Consider the following 24,008-nt stretch of genomic DNA (forward strand, 5'->3'; position numbering starts at 1 on the left):
AATTTTAATATTTTAAATAAACATACTCTTGTTATTTTAAAATTTTTTAAATTTAAATAAACGTACTCATATTATTTTAAATAAGTATATTCTTTTAATTTGAAAATAATATGAATGTATTTAAATAAAAAATTAACAACCGTTATTTTTTTTAAATCGAATAAAATATGAGTACATACAATTTTATAAATCATTAATTTAAATTATATCTATTTAAATTTTAAATTACAAACTAATACAAATTTTATAATTTAAAATTCTAATTATTTAAATGAAATTAAATTGATTAAAACATAAAAATATACTAATAAAATTTAAATCGTATTAAAACATAAACAAGTTTGTTGAGTTCATGGACAAGCTTTACGTAAATAAATAAGTTTAGTCAATGTGATAAGTAAATTTTGTGCAAACTTTATGAAAACACAACAAAAAAATTAAATCCTAAAATATAACATGATTTTTTTTAGAATTAAATTTTTTTTATATTTTATAATAGAAAAAAAATTGATTAATATTGAGTTGGTCTAATATATTAGATAATTTTATTTTTTTAATAATTTTTAATTATAATTTTGGTTAAAAAATTTATATAGTAAATAATTAACTAAAATTTCTTAATTTAAATTAGTCAATTTATTTTTAAAATAAAATACGATAAAAAATTTAACATCATAACTATATATAATTGGTTTTTTAATAAAATTATTTATATAAAATAAATCAATTTTTTTAAGCCAAAATAATAATACGTATCATTCATCTAAAAACAATTTTATGTGAAAGTAAATTGTAAACCGTTTCAAAAATACGATACGAGTAAATAAGTTCAAAAAACTTAATAGGACGAAAATTCATGTCTCAATTTAGATTCATACACAATTTTCTTTTTCTTATTGATTTGACTTTATAATTTTGTTCGTTTCAATCAGTATCCATTGTATTATCATATCAATGTCTTTGCTGTGGACAGCGTATTTTTTCCTAGGAAAATCATTTTAACACATTTTATTATTATTAATTAGTTTTACTAACATCAAGTAACTCTATACAATATATGGACTATCAATTTCAGATTTTCTGTCACCACTTATGAGCAAAATGACATACAATAACACCATTATTTTATTTAACTTAATATATATTCATAATTTTTTATATGTAATATTTATAATCATGTGTTTATATTATTTAAAATTATTTATATATTTCAATAATAATTAAAGAATACAAAATAAAAAAACAAATACATTAAAAAAAACAAATTATAATTTACTTTTTTAGTTCTCAATGTTTGTAATATTGTGTAGGTTCTTGTTGCAACTTGTAACCAACAACAGAATTAAATGACTAATTCTTCTGAATTAAATAGTTGCATGTGAAGCCTACCAATGCAACTTAATTAACTATATGTGCTGGTTACATTTGTTATATACATAATAATAGCAGCTTTACAAAAGCAAGTAGTTAAATTAATTAGCATCTATCTATTTATGGCTAATTGTGGGGTTGGTTTGTTATGTACATTACATTTTATAAATACAACCAAAAAAATCGATAGGCATATTGCATTTAAGAATTGTAGATTGTAATAATCGAGTCTCAGCTACACAAGATGATGATTTCCAAGAATAATGTTGTGGCTTTCCAAGTTTTGTTATTTCTCATCTTCTGCTTGGGTGTGGTGAATTCAGCTAAGTTTAGGTACCCATCAGTTTTTAATTTCGGTGACTCGAATTCGGATACAGGTGGACAAGCAACTTTGATGGGCATGCAATTTCCGCCAGCTCCAAAAGGAAACTTCAAAGTTTCTGGAAGATGGAGTAATGGCGGTCTCATTCTTGACTTTCTAAGTAATTAACATTTTCTTGCTATCTATTTAAAACTTACATTACTACTATTAATTACTATAATCATAATAGTTACTTGGATAAGTTATAGGCATGAAAATTGAATAATGGTAAGATTTTTTTTTTTTTTTTTTGCTTTCTTGTGTTGATGAAAATAATTTCAGTCCAAATATAATAAAAATATCATATAAATGTCAAAAAATAAAGTTAAGATACTCTTACTAAACTGTCATTATTTAAAAAAAAAATCAAATAAGAAACACACACACTGTCTCTCTCCATTAAGCACATTTATACAATTTAAAATTTTTATTGATTTCTCATTGAATTCTAACTAATTGTTTATGCCAACTTGAACCCTTTTTAAAATTGACATCGAGGAGTGCTAGGGGACCAGCAAATTTTGTGTTTTGTAACCATCAATTGGCCATCAATAATATTTTTAATGGTATGAGATTAAATCTAATGGTGAGAGATCACTCACTTCTTTTTTGATGGTTAAGTGTTGGCCACAAAATACAAAAGTTACTGATCCCTGGCCTAGACTTTTCCAACAAATTATTCTAAACTTTACTCACAGTTTCTTTTACTAATAATAGTTATTTGTTTTCCTTTCATTGTTGTTTACAGTGAAAAAGATGAGGTTGCCAACCCTCAATCCATATCTATATTCATTAGGTTTGCCAAATTTCAGTAAGGGCTGCAATTTTGCAGCAGCAGGTTCAACTATCCTTAAACCCACTGATATAAATGTTACCCCCTTGAATTTAGAGACTCAAGTGTCTCAATTCCTTCTATTCAAAGCTCGAGCTCTTCAATTAGTTTCTAAAGGTACTTATTTTGATCAACTATTTGCACAACTAATGAATTTATTATTTAATTATTTGATGCATTTATTCACATTTAATTATATTTGTCTCGATAATAATGATTTAGATAAGAAACTCAAGAAGTACTTACCAAATGAGGATGCTTTCAAAAAGGGGTTGTACATGATTGACATTGGTCAAAACGATCTTTCTCTAGCATTTAAAAGCAACAAAACATTGGATCAAGTTCTTGCTTCAATTCCAAACATCATTGGATTATTTGAAACTGCAATAACGGTTTGTCTCAAACAATATCTACTAAAAACTAATTAATTCTGCTAGAGAGACGACGAAGAATCTAAACAACGTATGAAAATGGTTTGTTTGATACAGAAACTGTATGAAAATGGTGCTAGAAGTTTTTGGATACACAACACGGGTCCACTTGGATGTTTGGCTGTGAATGTTGCCAAATTTGAAAGTGATCCTTCAAAGCTTGACGAACATGGATGCGTTATTTCATATAACGAAGCTGCTACCACATTCAACCTACAACTCCGTAATCTTTGCGACAAATTCCAGCACCAATATCCCAACGCAACCGTGACACATGTTGATATCTTTGCTATAAAATTAAACCTCATCACAAACTATTCTAAACTTGGTTAGTATCTCTTTGTTCATAGCAATATTCTATAGATTATCGAATAAATCGTATTATGTGTATACTAAAAATCAATCACTAATTAAGTAAATCTAAATATAATACATATTAAAAATATAAAATATATATTACAAAATATGTAAACAATATATATATTTATACACAATATATACTCGTAAATTTAGTGTTGATTTTTAGTATATACATAATATTTTTATAAAAAATTTAAAGGTCAATTTACTATATATTCGTCAAAATTAAAATTGAATTAATTTGATAAAATTGCCTTTAAATTAACCCATTTTTTTTTTATAAATATCAAGTTCTTTTTATGATTTAAAATTTTCATAGTCACAAATAATAATTTATTTTTTATTGACTTAAAATGCGTCAAATTCAACTGCAAATATAGGGCTTTAGTAATTAATAAAAGCTAAGGTAATTTATTTTTGTGCATATATTTATTTGCAGGGTTTAAGGAACCAATAAAGAGTTGTTGTGGAAATGGAGGAAAACTGAATGTTGAAGTTAGTTGTGGTTTAGCAAAGATGTTGAACAATGGAAGCATAATGATGGGATTGCCTTGCTCTAATATGGATGACTATGTAAGCTGGGATGGTATTCATTACACTGATGCTGCAAATAAGTATGTCGCTTCACAAATTCTTAGTGGAAAATACTTTGTGCTCCTTTCTAACCCAAAAGTCTTTCTCTTTTAAAGGACAAGTTTTCATTGTCCAATTTGTATGCTACAAACCATTATTTAATTATGTATACTAATATCTAGTGAAAGAAGCAGTTGATTAATAACCTTGAATGACAGTCACGTACACTCTTACTTATTTTTATGCTTTTAAAGATTCGTTGTCAACATGTAACAAAGTATGGGTGATAATGTTCTAGGATTGGTAAGATAATTAATAATTACATTCAAGATTCATGATACCGAGTAAACCATTCACCATCTTTTATATATATCAGTGCTGGCTGAGTTAAAATTAATAAATAAACAAATAAAATAAAATATTCTCTATTCCAAATTTTTTAGTGAGCTTCGGAGGTTAGGTTGGCTCTAAGTGTAGTTCATAAAGTTGTTTATGAGGCATATAAGGTTGATGGTATGGTGAGTATAGGTTAGACTCATGTGGAGGTGTTTGGTGATATTGTGATGTGGCTTGTGAGTAAGGTTGATCATAATGTTGAGTTTGATTGGTATTGATGTGCATCAAGAGAGGAATAGTAGCTATAAGGATATAGAGGAGGTTCTTACCAAGATGGTTGGCTAGAAGCATATGACTCCTCACTTAATTGATTCCACAATTCATAATGCATTCCATCATTGAGGTTCTCATTTTCTACAACACCATAACAACTAAACTCCAAGCCAAAATGATGAGAATTCATAGAAAAAAGAGAGCAAATACAAACAAAAGCTAATAAGAGAAACTAGAACAAACTCCTAACAACTAACAAGAGCAAGCAACTAATCAACCAAAAATAAGCTATTCACAATATTCACATATGCATAATAGCCAACAATAAGTACCATTGCAACTCCCCGGTAATGGTACCAAAAACTTGATGATGACCTAAAGTGGGTTTGGAATTTCTCTCAAAATAGAATTTCTTCATTGTAAGTATAATCCAAACCCAATAATTGACCATCAATCAAAGTTTAATTCAAAGATGTCACAATCAACACAAATTAACTGGAAATTTGAAATTCCGGATCGTTCTCCTTAGGAATTGCAATGAAATGCTCAATTATTGGCTATGAGATAAAGGAATTTGAGGGCAAGAGACAAGAAATGTAAATAGTAAGGAATTAAATAAGCATGCAATAACTAAATATCAAAAGCAATCAAACTCAAGGCAATAAAGCAAAAGAAAGAAAAATTCAAGTGCTAAGAAACCTCTTGGCAAGGAGTGAGAGTTAAAGTTACCTATCCTAGCCATTGACCACAAACATATGATAATTATGAAAAGTCAATCCTACTTAGTCAACCCTAACGTCGATGATAAATCAAATAGGCATAATTAATCTCAATCCATAAGTCTTAGTTAACTCACTAATTACTTTAGTGAAAGACTAGCGTCAATGGAAACCAAATTAACTAACTACCCTAATATATCAATCCAGAATGGATATCAATGACTCAAGGTCACCAAAGTCTTCAATTCCAAGCCAAGAGTGTGAAAAACTATACTAAAACTAACCCAAGCATTTTATCAAACACTTGGTGTGCTTGAAAAATAAAAGAATATTAAATTGCAATCAAAATAAAATCTAAAGCTACCAAGTGTAAGATAATAATAATAACTCAATTAAACATTAATAACCATTAAAATATCAAATTGTATTAATAGAAATTAAAATTAATAAGAGTTCATTAAACTAAAAAGTAGCTCAAATGAGAAATTAACAAGAGAAATTAAGAGAATTAAGACAATAAAGCATAGAAACATAAATGAAACTACACTAGAACAATAATTAAAGAGAGAAATTGAAGAGAAATTAAACTAAGAAATCCTAATTTCTAGAGAGAAGGGGGGAGCTTCTCTCTCTAGAAATATCCTATAACATGATACTAATCTAAATCTAATTGCTCCCCCTTGTTTCCTCTTGAATTAGGGTTGAAATAGCTCATAAAATGAGTTGGATTGGATTCTGGAAGCCCAAAAATCACTACCAGCATTTTGCATTAAATGAGGTCACGTGCTGGCACCTGTACGTACGCCCACTTGCTGATTTTTTCACTTGTGCATACGCACAGAAAGTTGTGCGTACGCATGACTGCATGCTTCCACCTGTGCATATGCACACATAGTTGTGCATGTGCACACTTACTGAAAAGCTTCAAACTCCATTTCTTCATGGATTCTCCACTTTTACATGCTTTTTCTTCATTTCTTCAATCTAATCTTTGCCTTACAAGGCTGAAATTACTTAACAAACACATCAAGGCATCAAATGGAATCAAAGTAAATAAAATTTAGCAATTAAGGGCCTAAAAAGCATATTTTCACTTTTAAACACAATTTAGGAAGAATTTACAAAATTATGCTATTTCATTAAATAAATGCAAGAAAAGTTGATGAAATCTACCCAATTAGAACAAATAAATACCATGAAATGTGGATTCATCAATCACCTCTGCTGCTAATGAGACTCAAGGTGACAAGAAGAAGAGATCAGTAGAGAAGGAGACAAGAAACGGGATCAATGACAAGCAACAGGGGCAGGAACTTGAAATTACAGTAGAGAAGTTAAATGGAATCTACAATTTTGTTATCAATGATGTAGCAATAAAAAAACTTAAGGCATCCTTGGTAGGACACTCTCATTGTCAAGCTATTGGAAAGAAAAATATCGCTGGCAGCCCTAACTAGAAGGTTAGAAACTATGTTAAAAAAAATGGAAGTATTGAAGTTATAGGTTGGAAATAACTTCTTCATTGTTAAATTTTTTTCTCAAGACATGGATTTCGCTCTATTTGGGGGTCCATGGAGAATTCATGACCATGATCTCACTATGAGGTTCTGGAAACCAAACTTCAACCCCCTCTAAGCTACCATTGAGGTTGTTACAGCCTGGTTCAGATTATCCGGATTAGCTATAGAGTATTACGAGGAGGAAATACTGAAACAGATTGGGAATATCTTGGGAAGAACCTTGAAGGTTTACTAAGGAATATCTGAAGTATAAATATCTTAGAAATCAGTCTGGTATAAGCGAAAATAGTAAAAATTCTTTATTGGCTACCTGAAAGAACATTGTTAGTGCCTATGAGCATCTCAAGGAAAGGCTTCATTGGAATGTTGGAGATATCCACAAATCAGTTTGGTATGATGAGTGGACTCCTTTTGGTAAGCTTTGCAATCTTGTTCCTTATGTGCATATTTCTGAATCAGATTTCATAATGGCTGACCTGTGGAAAGGGGTATCTTGAGATGTTGATAGTCTTACCACGTCTATTCCGCAAGAGATTAAGCAGTTTATTCGTGGTCTGAGATATCCTAGTTCAACTGAGTTAGAGTCACAGTGAGAGTGGTAGCCTGCAGCAACAAAAAAGTATAGTGCAAGGGAGGGTTATATATGGTTATTAAAGAAAACCTTGAATTGGAATGCCAATAACAACTGAAACTGGCTGTAGAATACTAACATTCCGGAGAAGTTCAAATTCAATATGTGGCTTGGCTTACATGATGCTCTACTGATTGAGACCTTTCGATTCAAGCGGCATTTAGCTTCTTCAGATATGTGTAAGAGATGTAACAAGGCGCATGAAATAATGGAACATTGCCTTATAGACTGTGAACGATCAAAGACAATTTGGCATATGTTGGATCCTAGTATCGACAGCTGGTACTGCTCTTGAAGAGTGGTTTTGAAAGGCCTTGGCTGACAATGAGGCGTCTTTTGGTGCAGGACTTTGGTGGATATGGAGACATAGGTGCAATAAAATATTCAATGCTGACAACCCTTGGACAGACCACAAGGTTGTTGCCTTGGTCAGAATTACCGCCAAGGACTTACAGGTTTACAAGAATTGAAACTATACCTTTAAGTCTCTCCAAAATTGCCTGTGCTGGAAACTACCGGCAGATAACAGTTTTAAAGTTAATTGTGATGCAAGCTTGTATTTGAATTCAAATGTAGCGGGATTTGAGTGTATTATTAGAGATTCTAAAGAAGGTTGGATCTTGGGCTGCTCTGGAAGCATTCCTCCCTGGTCTATTATCAGATGTGAATTATTTGCTGCTTGAAGGGAGTTGGTTTTAGCTTGAAATTGCGATTTGAGGGATATTATATGTGAAATGGATTGCCTTGACACCTAGTTAGCAGAACCGGACCGGACCGGTCGGTTCGACCAAAAAATCGGTGAACCGGACCTAGTACCGGTCCGATTTGACATTTGGATCGTGCAAGGTATGAAATCGGAACGAACCGGTCAAACCCGGAGTGAACCAGTCAAACTCGGTAAGACCGGTCAGACCGAACCGTTTAAAAGTCAAAATTATCCAAAATCAGACCGAACCGTTTAAAAGTCAAAATTATCCAAAATGTGTGATATGGGGTTCGAACCCCTATCTTTTGTAAGATAGAAACCTTCCCTTGCTACTGAACTGTGTTGATTTTCAGTAATATATGTGCAAATTATAATATATATAGATATCTTTCATCAAATAGTTTACTTTTATTTAATTTATTTTAATTTTAGTTATAAACTCACTTATTTTTTCTTTTCATAATTATATAATATATTAATATTATTTTTAATAAATACATATAGCAATTTTTTATTTTACTTATATTCAATTAATTTTAATTTTAAAGTCACTCATTTTTAAATCAATTATATTTTATTTAACTATAAATTTTATTAAACTATATATATATATATATATATATATATATATATATATATATGATAAAAAATTATTAACTATAATTTATTTTTTCTTTTTATGATTATATGATATCTATTAATATTATTTTTTCAACAAATACTTGTAGTATATAATAATAGGTAAAGACTCACATAAAATTATCTTCATATGAAATTAATAATTGAAAATCGTTAGATGATATTTAGTTAAACTTGTCAAATCATCTAACTGTTTTTAAATATCAACTTCACATGAAAATTAACTGTATATAAGTTTTTACTTATAATAATATAATAATACAATAAATATAAATTAATTAATAAAGTATTAAAATTTGAAAATGAGAATTATTTTTATAAAAACAAAATAAAAGTACTTATAATAAAGAAAAAATAATTAAATTTTACATAATTATTTAATTATACTGGGTTAACCGGTTCGACCAGTGACCCACCGGTTGAACCAGTAATCCAGTGACCCAGTAATCTCACCGGTTCGATTATGACAACTATGCCTTGACATTCTGCTCATCATGCATGATCTTACAAGTGGGTATTCATCTGATATAATAGATTTGGTTCACAAGATTCAGGAGCTTTTATTTCGACCTTGGCTTGTTTATGTTGAGTGGGTGTCCCGGGAAGCAAATATAGCTGCGAATTGGATAGTTAGATATGGTGCCAAGAGTAACTCTGATCATGTTATTTGGTTCGAATCTTGTGTTGATATCCAACAAATCATCCGTTCAGATATAAGATAGTGTTTGCTTTATTTTTTTACATGTTTACACACACAAAAAATTGATTAATTTTTTACAATTTCTTAAGATTTACTAAATAAATAGATGAATTGAATTAACTCAATTAACTAAATAAGTAGATGAAGGAATATTTGTTATTGATTTTGTTAATTTAATAATTTTTTTTTGTTTCTTGTGACTATTTTAATGAGTTTAATAGTGATATAATGATTAATGAATAATAAATTGTTAATAATTAATAAAATTAAAAGTTATATTAAATTTTAATTTATGTAGTGTTTTAAATTTAAAAAATATTTTAAAATTATATTTAAAGTATTTATTTATAATTTATTATTTTATTATAAAATAAATTTTTCTATTAAAACCACAATTAAATTGATTAAACTAATAAATTAATAAATCAATAATTAAAAGAGCGATTTTTAAAACCTTGGTCATTCCATTCGTATGAATAACGGAAAGACGAAGTGGCGTTGACTACTGAGCATGAGTGGATGCCTGGATGGTGTTGTGATGGAGCTGAGAAGCATGTCCGACGCGCTCCAATTGCACGCGCAACTCCTGAAAGGGGGCACCCAAAACGACGACGCAGCGCGCAACGTCTCCAAGCTCTTCACTTTCGCCGCCCTCTCTCCCGGCGGCAACCTCTCCTACGCTCGCCTCCTCCTCCGCTCCATCCCCCGCCCCAACTCCTATTACTACAACACCATCATCCGTGCCTATTCCCGCAGCCCCGACCCCACCCACCACTTCCACGCCCTCTCTCTCTTCCTCTCCATGATCCACTACCAACCACCCCAACCCGATAACTTCACTTACCCCTTCCTCCTTAAGTGTCTTGCCCGCTTGAAACTCACCCCACAAGGCAAACAGATCCACGCTCTCATCACTAAGACGGGTTTTGGGTCTGATCAGTATATCCAGAACACCTTGATCCATATGTATTCTGAATTCGGCGAGTTGGGGTTTGCTCGCGAGGTGTTTGATAGAATGCCTCTTAGGGATGTGGTTTCTTGGACTTCAATGATTGATGGCCTTGTCAACGCTGATCGCCACGTCGACGCCTTGGCCTTGTTTGATAGCATGCTGAAGGCTGGGATAGAGGTCAATGATGCCACGGTGATGTCTGTTTTGAGGGCCTGTGCTGAAACCGGAGCTTTAAGTGTGGGGAAGAAGGTGCACATGATTGTGAAGGAGAAGAGGATTGATTCTAAGGCGAATGTTGGCACTGCCCTTGTTGATATGTATGCTAAAAGCGGGTGCTTAGAGAGTGCACGGAACGTGTTTGACAATGTTGTGGACAAGGATGTTTTTGTTTGGACCGCCATGATCTCTGCCCTTGCTAGCCATGGAATGTGCCAGGAAGCTATTGGGATGTTTGCTGAGATGGAAACCTGTAGGATAGAACCTGATGAGAGGACAATGACAGCGGTTCTCTCGGCGTGTAGGAATTCAGGCTTGGTTAATGAAGCTTACGTGTTTTTGAATGATGTGCCAAAACGTTATGGTATAGAGCCTACAATTCAGCATTTTGGCTGTGTGGTGGACCTCCTCGCGAGAGCAGGGTGTTTGAAGGAAGCCGAGGATTTCATTAATACAATGCCTATCAAGCCTGATGCAGTTCTTTGGAGGACCATGATATGGGCCTGCAAACTTCATGGGGATACCGACAGAGCAGGGCGTCTCATGAAACACCTCAAACTACGAAAGAGAACTGCTGATGATGATAGTGGGAGTTACATACTCGCTAGCAATGTTTATGCGTCTGCTGGGAAGTGGTGTAACAAAGCAGAGGTGAGAGAGTTGATGAACAGAAGGGGATTAACTAAGCCTCCAGGGTGTAGTAGGATTGAAGTTGATGGCACTGTATGTGAATTTTCTATGGGAGATTATAATCACCCTGAAGCAGAGAAAATATATAACAAATTGGATCAGATTGTAGATGAAATTAGAAAGGAAGGGTATAATCCGAGAGTATCAGAGGTGTTGCTTGAGATGGATGATGAGGATAAAGCCATTCAGTTACTTCATCATAGTGAGAAGCTAGCTCTTGCATATGGATTAATCAGGAATAGGCAGGGTTCCGAAATCCGGATTGTGAAGAATCTAAGGTCTTGTGAGGACTGTCATGAGTTTATGAAACTAGTGTCTAAGATCTACCAAAGAGAGATCATAGTAAGGGACAGGATACGTTTCCATCATTTCAAAAATGGTGACTGCTCTTGCAAGGATTACTGGTAGCTATGGTATCTGCTTTGACCATGGAAACATTCGAATTAATGTTCAGTGACGATGTGGACATGATTGAAGATCATGAATGAAACTCATTAATCAGCAATGGCACAGTTCTGATCAGATACATGAATGTATGAAGTAAACTGATTATATTGGTCATTGATAAATAGATTGGTTGTATGAAGTTAACGGTTTGAGTAAAGGGATATGAAAGGGGGAACCACGTTTATTTTTGGAGTTAGTTGTTCACTCGATGATTTATTGTACATGGTACAGTCAAGTGATTAACTTGTTCTCCTTCCGCTGCTTAGTGCTTAATTTCTGTAAATTACATATTGTTTAGATAAGATACTGATAATATACTAATCTCTTGCCAGTTGATGTGAGGCCAGGAGGGAGGTTGGTTTGGGTACCTTTGGTTCCGATCGAACTATCTTTTCTGAAAAAATCTTTTTTGCTGCATTCCTTTTGACCTCCACTTCCGTCTCTTTATGCTGCCTCGCTTCTCTTGGTATTTGCCCAGATTTGCCCTTTTAACTCTTTTGTGTGTTGGTTTGTTCCTCTGATCATTCGGTTTTCTTGATCTTTGTTTTGGATAGCTTCTTGGTTGCATTAGGCTCTGTTATTGAGCCCTATCTTTATTGAACTTTGTTTGGCATTCCTGCTTGAACTGTGCAAATTTGGTGCTTTGTTATCTTTCATGATTGTTGCATTTTTTTGTTAGCTTTCGGTTTCATTTCTTGACGTACTGCTCTCCAAATTCTGTCTTTGCTTTTCTTTTGTATTCTCCTAATTTTTTGTATTCTTTTTTGGTTTTTTTTTGTTGCCTTTCGGTTTCAGTCGTTGATGGATAGCCCTCCAAATTCTGTCTTTGATTGTCCTTTGTTTTCTCCTAATTGTTTTTTGTTAATTTTTAAATACACGTGTTATTGACCGGTTTAGTTTTCATTCGTGAGTCTAATATGACTTCCGTTGGCAGGTTGCATCTGGTGGATGATCGGCGTTTGTCACTTTGTTAGCTGTCCAATGCGGTGTCTCTTCCTCCTTTTAATCTCATTCCTTCTTTAGTTCATTGAACTGGCATCTCCTTTAGCATGCTTGATCCGTACGTTGCCCTTTTTTTTTTTGTGGTTTTGACTACTACTTCTTTGTTTGTATATATTCTTGGCTGCATTAAGCTCTATTATTCTGTTCTAGATTCCCTGTTAATTGTTTGGTTACCTTCGATTGCCGGTTCAATTGAATTTAATCGTTTCAAGTTTCATGGTTTTTTTATTATGATATTTAGACCTCTCTTTTTACCTTCGTTTTCAGGTTTCCATGATTTTTTTTTACCGATGGGAGTAGAGTTCCTGGACTTGATGATGCTGGAGTTCATTGAACTGGTATCTCCATTAGATGCTTGATCTTTAAGTTGCTTTTATTTATTTATATTTTTGACTACTTGGTCTTTGTTTGTATACCTTATTGGCTTTATTATGCTCTATTATTCAGTTCTAGGTTCGCTGTTCTTTGTTTTGCTACCTTTGATTGCCATTCCACTTGAATTTAGTAATTTGAATTTGGAAGATTGGTGGCGGTGGTGGCGGACGAAGATCCTCAGTGATGAGGAGAAGGATGATGGTGAACACGTTAAAGAAGGAGAAAAGAAAGTTAGCCAACATAATTTTTGAAGCGATGAGAAAATGGGTGGTGGTGAATGGTGAATGGTGAATGGTGAATGATGAAATTTAGCCAAAAACATATTAATTATCCACAAAAATTCAGCAACATTTTCTTCAGGTTACCCTCACTCTTTTTTGGTAGATCCTTTTATGGTACAACAACTTTTCACAGGACAACACAAATCAATGGTATCTAACACAAGTGGCACGGTGTCACTAATTTAACAGTGGCACCACAAAATTCCAACACACAGTGATGGGACCCAGAAAATTTTAAGAGTGGGGGTAAAAATATATACACTAAAATAAATTTTATTGAACACTATTAATTATATAAAGATATAAAAATTAAAAAAAGTTAATGAATACTTTTATTTTTATAAAAAATATTTTTTTATTTCTAAAATTTGAACTTAAAATATTTTAATTAAATTATAGATAACTTGTTATCTTAACTAATTTTTTATACACATTTAATAATAAAAGACTGACTCAACTGTCACATTAACAACTAATGACACACTAGTATTTATATTTTAAAACTAGAATTATATATAAATACTAAAAAAATTAAATCTGTATATAAAAGTATGTTTATATAAAATAATATAACCTTAATTTACAATTTTTTTTTCTTTCGTTCTTTTTAAAATAATTAAGTTTGTTATATATTTTTTAATTTAATTTGATATAATGTTAGATGAAAGATTTTATTCATCTGTTTAATTATGTATTGTAATTAAAATATTTTATTTTTACTATTTTCAAAAATAAAAAATATATTCTAAATTAGTAAATTAATTAATTTATTTTAAAATTTTATATGCAACACAGGTATATATAATAGAACAAAAGATAAAAAATAAATAATAAAGATGAATAAATTGAGAATAAAATAGAATATATAAAATTATGAAGAGAAATATTAGATTAATACCTAAACTATAATTGTTTGAATTAAAATTTGTTATTGAAAATATCAAAAAGAAAAACAATGAAATTGGAAGATACATAGAGTCATAAAAAGTTATATAAAAAAATATAGAGAATTTGAAATTTACCTCTTGATGAACAGAAGATGACTACTAAACAAGGAATAGAAAAAATGTTAAAAATATAAAAATAAAAAAAGAGTTTAAGAGAATAAAAGAATAACGATATAAAAATTAAATTTAATTAGATTAAATAATAATAAAAATAATAAAAAATAAAAAAATTAATTTAAGATTTTAACCAATTGAATATAATTTATTTATAGTGAGATCATTTAAAATTTAAAATAGAGATATATTATTATATATAACTATTTTGAAAAAAAAAATGAAAAAGCAGCGGGGCAAGTGCCCCTTCATTGTCCTTACTGAGTCCATCCGTGCCTGCACACACACATATATTTGAGTCAGCTCTTGAGCCATTGAATTAAGTATATCCAATAATCTTAACTTAAGACTTAAATTCAAGTCACAAGTTTATGAACTGAGATTATCTAGTTATTAATGAGTTGAGTTCAAAATGTCTCATAAATTAACTTAACTCACTTTTAGTTTTAATTATGATGAATTATTTGTTGTATATTGAAAACAATATATTTTAAACTAAATTAGCATATTAACAAGCAATAGTAGTAAAAAGTTTATGATAATTATACTTTTAATGAAGATTTTAAGACAAATCTAAAATATAATACAATTTATTTTTTTAAGAAATAGTTATGGATATAATACTTTTAAAATAATACAAGTCTAAATGTAACGGCCTAGTTTCGGCGAAACCACGCCTTTTCTTGATCAAATGGAATTTTTTGAGAGTTCGGTAAAGCAGGCACCCCTTACTGTAGGCACTGCATCATCAAACATCTTACTAAGCACCTCTAGTGCACAAGCATTTCAAGCACTTCTACTGAATTTAAGCAGGCACGTCGACTAAGTCGCAGAAAACTGCATTTTTGAGCCACCTCGAGCTGAAATCTAAAGAATCAGGTACACAGTTAGTCTCGCTCTGACGAATCTGATTCGAATTTCGAGAGAAAAAATAATAGTATAATATTATTATTATTATATTATTATTTTATCCGTTTTGGTTAAACTAGAGATATTTGATATTGATTAGAAAAAAATTGTCAGATATCAACCTTTTTAATATTCTAAAAGATCAAGGATATAATTAAAATATCACTTTCTTTATTTTGACTAGACCCATAATTAACTTGTATTATTTTTTTCAAACAAAAAAGTAAAAACATTAACACTATTTTTCTTTTGTCTAAAATCATTCATTATATATATAGTTATTTCGAATAAATTTTAATTTAAGTCCAACAAAGACCATTATCATCTTCATCCTAATTTTTTTTTAGTATAATATAATATAATGTGATTTTTTTTGGAGTTGTATGAAGGTCCACCGCACAGACCCTATCTTTTTTTGGTAGGCGTCAGGCCAACAGATTGGCCCAGACCAAAGAAAACTGGACCCAACCCTATGGCCTGACCCGACCGAGCGATTTGGATGAGAGACCCGGAAATGCGATGAGAGAACTCTTTCATCTCCAATATGCGACTTGCCTCCTCGCCGGTTCCCATCCAACTGCTACCTGCATTTGCCTGCTTCCTCGCCTTTGCCTGGATCTTCGCCGGCGGTGATGCTGTTTTGTCCGAGGTCCATCGCCGTTTTCGGAGTCTAGTTATCACTTTCGGTTTCTCAGCGGCATCATAATTCCTCCCCTTCTGCGCCGATTCTTCTTCCTTGCTGCTGCTACCGATTTCATCTTCTCCAGGAAGCTCTGCTACGCTGCAATTTGCCGCCGCCCATGTCACAATTCATTTCCTTGTTGCCCTGTCCAAGTTGCTGGTGCTTGGAGCTCTATCGCGACCGTCACCCTTCTTCCGCTCTGGTTCGTGAAACCGGGAAGAAAGGCGCAGCAGAATCGCCACCATCTTCAGTCGTTGAAAGCTCCTCCACCTTTGACGACACTCTTATTGGATTTCACGCTAACAAGTTCGCCAGTGGGTATATCTCCACCATTATTTTGTAACAAATTCTCAAGGCCGGATTCTCCATCTTGAATGGCATATTGTTGGATCATTTCAGGAGCAAAAAGTGCTTCTGTTTTTGACTTCATATCTCCAATAATAATTTCTAATGGATTAATTTTGGCTCTTTTTCATTTCGGACGCTTTGGAGTGACCTTGGAAGACCCATCTCGCTGTCTTTGTTGTTGCCCCGTCAGAGATCGCTGCGTTGGGGAGCTTGCTTGTTATCTTCGTCGCTGACTTCGCCGGAGCTTGCTGCACAGAGGAGCTCGTTATCTGACTCCTCAGAGATTGCTGCTCAGAGGAGCTTGCTCGGCTCTTTGTCACTGACCTCGTTGGAGCTTGCTGCGCAAAGGATCCCACTCGTCGTCTTTGTTGTCGGCCTTGTCGGAGTTCGATGCGTATAGGAGATAAATGCAGATATTAGGAAGCTTAATTCATGGCCATGGAGTCTGAACTGTCTGATGTGCATCAACTGCGGCCAGTTTGGAGTCGTGACTGAGGCATTAGTTGGGGAAGTGGTTCGGGTAGTTTGGGTGTCGGGTTTGGGTTGTTGGGAATAGCCCAAGTCAAAAAAAAAAAAAAAAAGCAGTCCAAGGTCAATATTTTGTTTGTTAAAAAATCTGGTTATTTTTTAATGTAAAAGTAAAATAATCGGTTAAAATGAATCAAATTAATCAATTTTATGAATAGGGTTTGGTTCAAAAATTTGAAATTTTTTTTATGTAAAAGTAAAATAACCGATTAGAGGGACCAAAACACAAGTGAGGACACTTATTATATTTTCACGCATAATCGTTAAGAAAAATTGTTTTTGGTGTATATATGTGAGTGGTGCTCATTTTTTATTTTTTATTTTTCTTTTTCTGGAAGGTGGATTAAAACAAAATGTCGGGGCTACTGCAAGGATCAAGGAGGACCTTTCTCACCAAAGGTCGCTAGCTTGGATGTAGATGACAACCAGATCATCCAAATTTGTTGTTCCAGCTTGGTAATCAGAATGTTCGAAAGTGATGTTTGATATTGATGACTCTGGTGTAATCTCGGATGGGTTTCCTTCTACCACTAACATTGTTAGGTATGTCCTTTTCCTTGTCGAGCCAGTAAGTTTTTCCACTGCAAATCCTCCTGAAATACATTTAATTACACCTCGCGTCTGAGGTAGTTGATATTTTGCCTTCTCTTGTGCATTTATGTTTTCAGGCTGATTGACAGCTGTCCTCAGTTGTACTGGTAGTATACGGCCGTCAACATATTTGTCCAATAGGCCTTGTCTTGCTAGCCTCTCCAAAAGGGCTTTAGCAATCAAACATTCATCAGTAGTGCGGCCATATTTTTTTATGAAAAGCACAATGTTTAGATTTGTCCACGTATTTCTGGTCTTTGTAGGTCCCAGCCTTTTTTGGAGGTTTGATGATTTTAGCATTGAGTATTTCCTGGATGATGTCTTCTCTTTTGGTGTTAAACTAGGTATAGGTGTCAAACTTTGGAGTTACCTTGAAAGGCTTTTTAATATATTTGTTTTGAGGCTTGGGTTGCCATTTCTCCTCTCGGCGAGGTTGTTGTTTTTCCAAACGCCGATCCTCACGGAGTTCTTCAATCTCCATCTTCCCTGTAGCTTTTTCTCGGAATTTTGCCAGTGTCTTCGGTTTGGTTACCGCTATGATTTCCTGAAATTTTCCAAAACGAAAGCCACTTTTGAGTGCATGTAGATGGACATCTAGGCTAAGATTAGGGATCTCCATGATTGCTTTGGAAAATTGTGTCATATAATCTTTGAGGCTCTCATGTTGATCTTGCCTTTTAGTACTGAGGTAATCTGATTGTGTACGTATATTTTTGAGGCTGCAAAGTGGTTGGTGAAGGATTCTGCCAAGTCTTTGAAGCAAGAAATGGAACTTGCAGATAACTTAGAAAACCAAAGTAAAGTAGTACTATCTAGGAATGTTTGAAAAGGTCGGCAAAATAAAGGATCAGAAGCACTGTTAAAAAACATCGTAGATTGGAATTTGGTGACATGGATGTGAAGGTCTCCAAGGCCTTCGTACGGCTTCACTGTAGTCGGCAATACGAAGTTCTTTGCATATGGAACTTCATGATATCCTCCGAGAAGGGGTTATATATAGTCTTCTTCTCCTTTGGAGGTGTCACCTCCTCTGGATCCTGAGATTGCAAGTCCTTCCGGCTTGTGTTTTTGGGGTCCCCAACACTATGTTTTCCATTCCTTTCTTGATCTAGGAGCTCAGTTATTCTTCGGATCTCAGCTTGGAGTTCTGCATTTTGGGCTAACAGCTCCGATTGTGTTAATTGTGGGATTCTGTTGTCAATCATACTGGAGGTCCCTGTAAAATAAAGCGTGGAGATAATAATAAGAAATAAAGAAAGTTAAGTGGGGTTAGTCTATTCGGGCTCCACGGTGGGTGCCACTTTATTCTTTGTTGGTCAGCAGTTCAGCCGAGGTATACTCCGAACTCTACGAGCACTGGATTTCTCGGCGTAGCTGATCTTCATCTACCTCTTCTGTTTTTCCTAGCGTCGGGGATCCTGCAAGGAAAGACTCTGATGCCCAAGTCAGCGATGTTATTAAAGAATAATACTTTTCTTTAGGAAGATTTCTCTCTGTTATTTTTCTGATGGATTCATTTGATTCCTCTCTCCTTTTATAGGGGTTGGAGCTAGTTGATATGTAATCGGTTTGAACGTTGTGGTCTTGTTTGTTAGGAATGTTGGTTTTGAAATTGAAATGTTTGTTTATATGCTTGTTATCATGTGCGACTGATGCCATTAATATTGGCTTTTGGAGAATCATGATTCTATATGCTTTATCGGAGATATACTCTTTCAGTTCTGAGGTTGTAGGTATGGTCCAGTTGTCATTCTTCCAAAGTTGAAAATCAAGAAAAGGGAGCATCTTCAACAACATTTTTTCTCTTTGAAGCTGTCTTTTCTTCTCCATGCTTGCATAGAAAAAATTATTTTTTCTTTATAGTCTATTTCTTTCTATAAAGAAAAAGGCTCAGTTAATGTTTATGTGAGGAATCAAGAAAAAGTCAAGAGTAAAAAAAGTCAAGAGATATATGTTAACAAAAACAAAAATTTTGTTCTATTTTAACGATGAGTTTCGAATGTATGTACTTGATATTAGTTCATACAATTTTTCTTTTTAAGTTGGGTTAACACCGGAAAATTTGCTAACTTTAGTTTGAGTTTAGTAGTTGTCATTTTCTAAGTTTAGTAGTCTTGAACTAGTTTAAACTCTTGAATAGTAGATGAATTAAGTGATTAATTTATTGAATTGATGGCTGTAATTAATTCAAATATATTAAAACTTCTATCATATTTTATAATGAAGCCTAGATATAAATCTTATTGTACGTAGCAACTTAGTTAACATTTATGACTATGCCAATTCTCTTTTCCAGCCACCGTATTTGTATACGTATACGAAAATAAAATTAAAAAATTAAAAATCAAAGCCTCACCCTCACTCTTTATACGCGTTGAAACCTAGCTCCCTCTTTCTCCTTCCCTCACTGTCACTCTCATGCAATTCTACTTCCTCATTCCCAGTCTCAAGCGTGATTCTCCTTCCCTCTCTCTTCAGCAACACGATTCTCCTTTGCTCTCTTTCCGGTTTGACACGATTCTCCTTTGCTCTCTCTCAGCCATGGTTGCGATTCTCCTTCCTCTGTCTCAGGTGCAGTGTTCTCTGTCTCAGACGTGAACTTCTTTGACTGTATTTTCCTTGTTTGATTCTGCAAGGTAAGCTTCTACTCCTTGTGCTTTTGATTATTCATTTTGAGCTTCTTCAGCTTGATTACACAATCATGAGCAGGAACGGATGATTAATGTTTGTAGTGTTATCTTATTTTTTTCGGTTTTTGAATTCTACTTTAAAAATTTCAACTTAGCTGATAGCTCTATGTGTTCTAGTTCTCTGAAATTTTCAACACATGAGTTTACTTTCTGCATTATCTTGATTTTTTTTTGTTTTTTGTGCGTGTTATGTGAAATTTGGATATTTAGTTTGTTTTGTTTAACTTTATTGAGTAGCTTGATTTATTAAGAATCTAATAATATAGGAGGTATATTTTGGTAGAAATAATTCTGATCCTTGAGGTTGAATCATATACATGAATGAGTTCTCTGGTGATTATTCTTTTGAGTTTTTGCATGAATATGATTCTATAGATTGGTGTCTATACAAGCATTTTCAGGAGATGTGTATCCACTATCAAGCTTTAATTTGCATCTGAATCGAGATATTCATGATTGTGGAGTTAAATACTTAGCATTGCCATCGATTTTATTGCATATATTTGCATTGTGTTATCTTAGGACTTTTATTTCAAGGGTTTGGCATTTAATTTTATGATGAAACTGAAATATATACTGTCAATGTAGCTAAGTGTTCTAAGATTAGATATACAACATAGCACTTGGAAGTGTGCAGTTTGGTGATGGATTGCATAGGAATAATATGTTACATTGTAGTTATTGTAATAGGTAATGGTAATTGGTGAATTAGTAGTATCGTATATGTATACCTACCTATAAACGCTATCCATCTGTATAGTTCATTCTTTTGTGAGATTAATAATTTTTTTGAGGTTATAGGATTAACTTAAACCAGGCCTTACCAAGTGGGCCTTATACATTAACCATCTTTGAACTATGGATCACTCTTAAAATAGGAGAAAGAAAAGAAAGAACATTTTTTTTCTTTTTAATTTTCATAAGAGGAAAAAAATGAGTTGGAATTTGTTTGTGATATGAGTTACAGTATCATTTTTTTTAATTTTATTTTTAATTGATTATAATTGGATTTTTGTGATATAAGTTGGAGTCTGTTTGATTATTATATTGAATGAGTTTGATTATGCTCAGTTTTTAAAACATGATATTACAACATGTTTGATTATAGCATAGTTGATGTTACCTTTGGCATGTTTAATTATAATTGGATATTTGTAATATGATTTGAAGTCTGTTTGATTATGCTCAGGTTTTAAAATATGATATTACAACATGTTTGATTATAGCATACTTGATATTTGATTATTGAGGTAATGCCCAATTTAGTCGCTGAAATTTCCAACTCGCTTCAGATTAGTCCTCCACTTTTTAAAATGACCAAATAAGTCCTCCACTCTCAGAATCATGAATCCCCGTTGGTCCAAAAGTTAAGAGACGTTTTAACGACACTGAGGTATACAGTTAAGTGCAAAGTTGGCACTTAACTGTGGGCTGATGTGGACACACGATGAGTTCAACTCAAATTGGTGTCCCAAATTTGATTAAAACACCCAAATTGATCCATTCACACTTATAAAACCCTAACTCCCCAAATGTTCATTTTTGTTGTTTGCTTCTACTCCTCTCCTCCTCGTTGTTGTTCATCTTTGTTCTTCGTCTTCACTCTTCTCTTTCTCGTTGTTGTTCATCTTGTGAAGCTCTGAAAAGTCGCTCTTTTGGGTGAGGCATGATGGGCGGTGGTGATAGAAGTCAAGGAAGCTCAAGCAAGAACAACTCTAGTGGGAGAAACTACAATAACCGGAAAATTTGAACCAGGGGTAAGAACGGTGTATTCTGCAATTGTGGGTTACGTACGGTGATTAAGTACTCAGCGACGCCAGAGAATCCAGGAAGACGTTTTCATGGGTGTCCCAACTATGAGGTAAAATTCTCTATTTAATGGAATTTTTAAGTTGATACGGGTTTAAAATGATGATTTAGTGATTGTTAGTTTAATGTTTCTTTTTGCATTATTGTAGTTTGGAGTTCACTGTAATTTCTTTCGTTGGGCTGATGGATATGAAGAACAAGGTGTGGTTCAGGTTACACAAGAAATTTTTAATGAACTCAATTGGAGAATAGGATCTTTAAAGAGTAGTATTAGCACATTGAAGATGCTGATGTTGCTGTTGTTGTGTATTGTAATAACTATTGGGTTTGGTTTTGGTATTTGGTTGTTTTGGTTTTTAGCTAAAAAATAGCATAGTGTGAGTGTGTCCATGATCATTATGTAATGATTTATGATTATAAATGAATGAAGTTAGGTTTCTCTCAACTTTGTATCTCATTAACCTGGATTAACCTGAATGAAAGATAATATAATGACAAAATAAAGCTAATAAATACAAATCTTTAGCTAAATCAACTTGTAATATATCATTATAATTATAATAACCATGACAATGGTGTTGTCTTAACAAAAGCACATAATAGTGTCAATTATGCAATAGCATAGTGCAAAATACAAAATATAAACTAAGCCAAAAGTTTATAGTTAGGGCCATACCACTATGAACAAACACTAACAAAATACAAGTTCATACTTAATCCATCACAACGCAAATTAAAACCAAGAACATCAAATTGTTCTGACTATCATAAAGTAACAAATAAAGTCTTCATGACATCATCAAGCTTTCTTTCTTGGTGCCTTAAATCCAGGTGTTGGAACAAACTTCAACAAAGCTTCCATCTTTTCAGATGTTCCTGCACTTGCTCCTTCCATTGTCTCTCTTGAAACCACATCAGCAACACCAATATTTGACTTTGGAGAACTGGTTGCATCAATAGATGGCCTGACAATTGGAAGTTTGTTTCGCCTAGTTATCTTCCGCTTGGGCAACTGTCGATCATAACAATAGGAATCAACCACAATACTAGTATTTACAATATTAATAGTAATAATTGATCATAATACTCAATAAAATTGTTCAAATTGTGGCTTGTAAATAATTTTAGTAACATAAATTACCTTAGCAGCACCTTGAGCAACAACACCTTGAACAACAATACCTTGAGCAGCAGCATCTTCTACAACAGTACCTTGTTGGGCACTAGCTTCATCACCAACTTGAGCATTTTGTGGGGTTTCTTCACCAGCTTCATCATCAGCTTGTTCTGCAGCTGTTGCTGCCTCCTCTGCCTTTAGCTTTTTTGCAACTTTGCACCCCCTTGTAGTGTAACCAACATTGCCACAAGTTTCACAAGTGAACTTGCCATTTTGCCTCTTTAATTTTGTGGACTTTCTCTCTTGACTGCCTCCAACAGGGGCCTCATGTGCATCCTTCTTTCTTGCATAGAGCTTTGGTCTCCCACGTGGTTTTGGTCTTGCCGGGGATAAGTAGTGAGAGTACTCAGACTTGTTCCATATCTCTTCTCCTCTTACCGGGTTGATATGAAACTCATATGTCTTATTGTAAGATCCCATTGTCAACTATGCATGAACATAGTTCTCAGGCCGACCATTCATACATGCAATAGCCACGATGGCATGACGACAAGGTAATCCTAAAAGAAAGATAATTAAGTGAATATGTTGCAGTATTTAGAAAAATAAATCCAAAAAATCTACATGTCTATTACCTGATAGCTGCCATGACTTGCAACTCCATGTGTGAGTTCCTAAATCAACTACCACATTGTGAGGCTCCCCATGAACTTCAAACATGACTTCCACAGCATCACCAGACCACATAGCTGTTTGGTATCTACTGAAATATCTCTTCTTTGCAAGTCTACTTTGTTGTATGGGTGGTAAATGTCCAATATGATTGGCTAGCTTGAGTTTGTTTCTGGCCATGCTTGT

At 33.4% G+C, this 24,008-nt stretch overlaps 2 protein-coding genes across 5 annotated transcripts; both read left to right on the forward strand.

Moving 5' to 3' along the window:
- Positions 1-1,568: 1,568 nt before the first annotated feature.
- On the forward strand, positions 1,569-4,149 carry LOC112770329 (GDSL esterase/lipase At1g54790-like). Its single transcript, XM_025814701.2, has 5 exons — positions 1,569-1,853; positions 2,481-2,681; positions 2,787-2,956; positions 3,053-3,323; positions 3,795-4,149. The coding sequence occupies exons 1-5, from the start codon at positions 1,616-1,618 to the stop codon at positions 4,040-4,042; spliced, it is 1,128 nt and encodes a 375-aa protein (XP_025670486.1). The 5' UTR covers positions 1,569-1,615; the 3' UTR covers positions 4,043-4,149.
- Positions 4,150-9,798: 5,649 nt separating this feature from the next.
- On the forward strand, positions 9,799-13,504 carry LOC112771608 (pentatricopeptide repeat-containing protein At4g21065). Of its 4 annotated transcripts, none has more exons than XM_072223937.1 (4): positions 9,799-11,843; positions 12,692-12,817; positions 13,027-13,097; positions 13,207-13,504. In XM_072223937.1, exon 1 carries the CDS (start codon positions 9,964-9,966, stop codon positions 11,716-11,718), a length of 1,755 nt encoding a protein of 584 aa, XP_072080038.1. In that variant the 5' UTR covers positions 9,799-9,963; the 3' UTR covers positions 11,719-11,843; positions 12,692-12,817; positions 13,027-13,097; positions 13,207-13,504. The 4 variants fall into 4 exon arrangements, with proteins under 4 accessions (XP_072080038.1, XP_025672180.1, XP_025672181.1 ...); XM_025816395.3 differs by adding an exon at positions 12,090-12,223 and having other exon boundaries at positions 9,799-11,982; positions 13,027-13,211; XM_025816396.3 differs by having other exon boundaries at positions 9,799-11,982; positions 13,027-13,211.
- Positions 13,505-24,008: the final 10,504 nt, after the last annotated feature.

Source organism: Arachis hypogaea, chromosome 18 (genome assembly GCF_003086295.3).
Source record: "Arachis hypogaea cultivar Tifrunner chromosome 18, arahy.Tifrunner.gnm2.J5K5, whole genome shotgun sequence".
In the NCBI taxonomy this organism is placed as follows: Eukaryota; Viridiplantae; Streptophyta; class Magnoliopsida; order Fabales; family Fabaceae; genus Arachis; species Arachis hypogaea.

Bases quoted from the DNA above. Each gene is read 5' to 3' on its own strand.
- LOC112771608 (XM_072223937.1), top strand. From the start codon at position 9,964: ATGAGTGGATGCCTGGATGGTGTTGTGATGGAGCTGAGAAGCATGTCC.
- LOC112770329 (XM_025814701.2), top strand. From the start codon at position 1,616: ATGATGATTTCCAAGAATAATGTTGTGGCTTTCCAAGTTTTGTTATTT. The intron at 2,957-3,052 runs GTTTGTCTCAAA...TGTTTGATACAG, and splicing joins TATTTGAAACTGCAATAACG to AAACTGTATGAAAATGGTGC. The intron at 3,324-3,794 runs GTTAGTATCTCT...ATTTATTTGCAG, and splicing joins CACAAACTATTCTAAACTTG to GGTTTAAGGAACCAATAAAG.